This window comes from Dysidea avara, chromosome 5, assembly GCF_963678975.1.
Source record: "Dysidea avara chromosome 5, odDysAvar1.4, whole genome shotgun sequence".
In the NCBI taxonomy this organism is placed as follows: Eukaryota; Metazoa; Porifera; class Demospongiae; order Dictyoceratida; family Dysideidae; genus Dysidea; species Dysidea avara.
The window spans coordinates 37,738,542-37,739,964 of record NC_089276.1 but is presented as its reverse complement, the minus strand read 5'-3'; the positions used below and the strand labels follow the sequence as shown (position 1 = coordinate 37,739,964).

Here is a 1,423-nt window from a genome sequence, read left to right as displayed (position 1 = left end):
TGTGTGTGTGTGTGTATGTCCGTGTGTGTGTGTGTATGTCCGTGTGCGTGCTGCATTAGTCCAAGTGTGGAATAAGAGGAATGTGTTTGCAATTTAAATGCGCTGAGTGCCAACTAACTGGGCTTGAAATATCTGATTTGTGCTGAGTTGGTGTGTAATCAGCATTTTAAGACTATAAAAGGAATGGATAGTAGCAAGAGTAAATAATAGAAGAGAGAGTATCCAACTGCCATATACTGCATCAAAAATGAGCAGGTCAAGTAGAGAAGTCATCCTGTAGTGCTATCAAAGTAAGTGTTGAATGAAGTAATAAACACCTTCTAGCTCAGACTGTTTGACTTCAAATCATGCCTGGGCACTTCAAACAGTCTGAGCTAGAAGGTGTTTATTACTTCATTCAATGCTTTCTTTGAAAGCACTACAGGATGGCTTCTCTACTTGATGTGCTCATTTTTGATGCAGTATATGGCAGTTGGATACTCTCTCTTCCATTATTTACTCTTGATAGTAGCCAGTTCTTCATTTGGTAACTGTATAAGGCTGAAGAAGCTGTACAGAGAAGGTTTGCTAATAACCAAAGTTATGGCTACAAGGAAGTGTTCTGAGCATGCAGGTATGTTTGCATTGCATCTGACAGTTCTATAGTTGATGTTCAGCTAGAAAACTTGTAGAGGAATTCATATATGCAGAGGCTAAATTGACCATGGAACAAGAGGATACCAATAGGTTGATAGGGGCAATATCCAGTACCTCACAGGTGGGTCAGTTCTGTTAACAAAAAAAGGGATCTATACACTTCAAATTTTTAGTTTGATGATCCAGATGTGTTAACCTGCAGTGGAAGTTTGTTTAGAGATGCTGATATGTGTGATCGTTTTCAGACATATTACAAGGTATGCATTTTCTGAACTTTTAGAATTTTGATCATAATAATAATAATCATTCTTTTTTAGGAAAAGTGCAGCCAGCAAGAATTAAACTCTCCACACAGTTTAGGTGTAGTGGATGCTATGATGGATCAAGTATGTGAACACAAGTCATGGTACATCATTTATGCATTACCTGTCATTGTAGGGCAGTAGCCAGATGTCTCCCCCTCAAAAGAAGATTAGATGTAAGTAGCATACCTTTATAGTATTTATACCTCACCTTTCAAATCATGGCTTTCTATGCAATAACTCACTTTGGTCTCAGATAAGTAATGTAATGAAGTTAAAGTATGTTACATGTGTGTGCCTGCATGGTAGGGCAGGTACCACATAATTTGCATTCTGTTTTGATAACTTTGCAGTAGTGCAGAATGAAATATGGCCACCTACTTTAATATGTGACATCATCATGTATGTTACATGTGTAGCTTTAATAAATCTACAAAAAAGTTTCTGAGATCACTCTGTTGAGCAAATAAAAGTCCCATTTTTAA

The 1,423-nt window shown here is 37.3% G+C and overlaps 1 protein-coding gene across 1 annotated transcript; it reads left to right on the top strand.

Annotated features, from left to right (window-relative positions):
* The first annotated feature begins 506 nt into the window (after nucleotides 1-506).
* LOC136255248 (uncharacterized) lies at nucleotides 507-1,122 on the top strand. Its single transcript, XM_066047975.1, has 5 exons — nucleotides 507-613; nucleotides 657-757; nucleotides 810-893; nucleotides 954-1,022; nucleotides 1,075-1,122. Exons 1-5 carry the CDS (start codon nucleotides 583-585, stop codon nucleotides 1,120-1,122), a joined length of 333 nt encoding a protein of 110 aa, XP_065904047.1. The 5' UTR covers nucleotides 507-582.
* The last annotated feature ends 301 nt before the right edge of the window (nucleotides 1,123-1,423 follow it).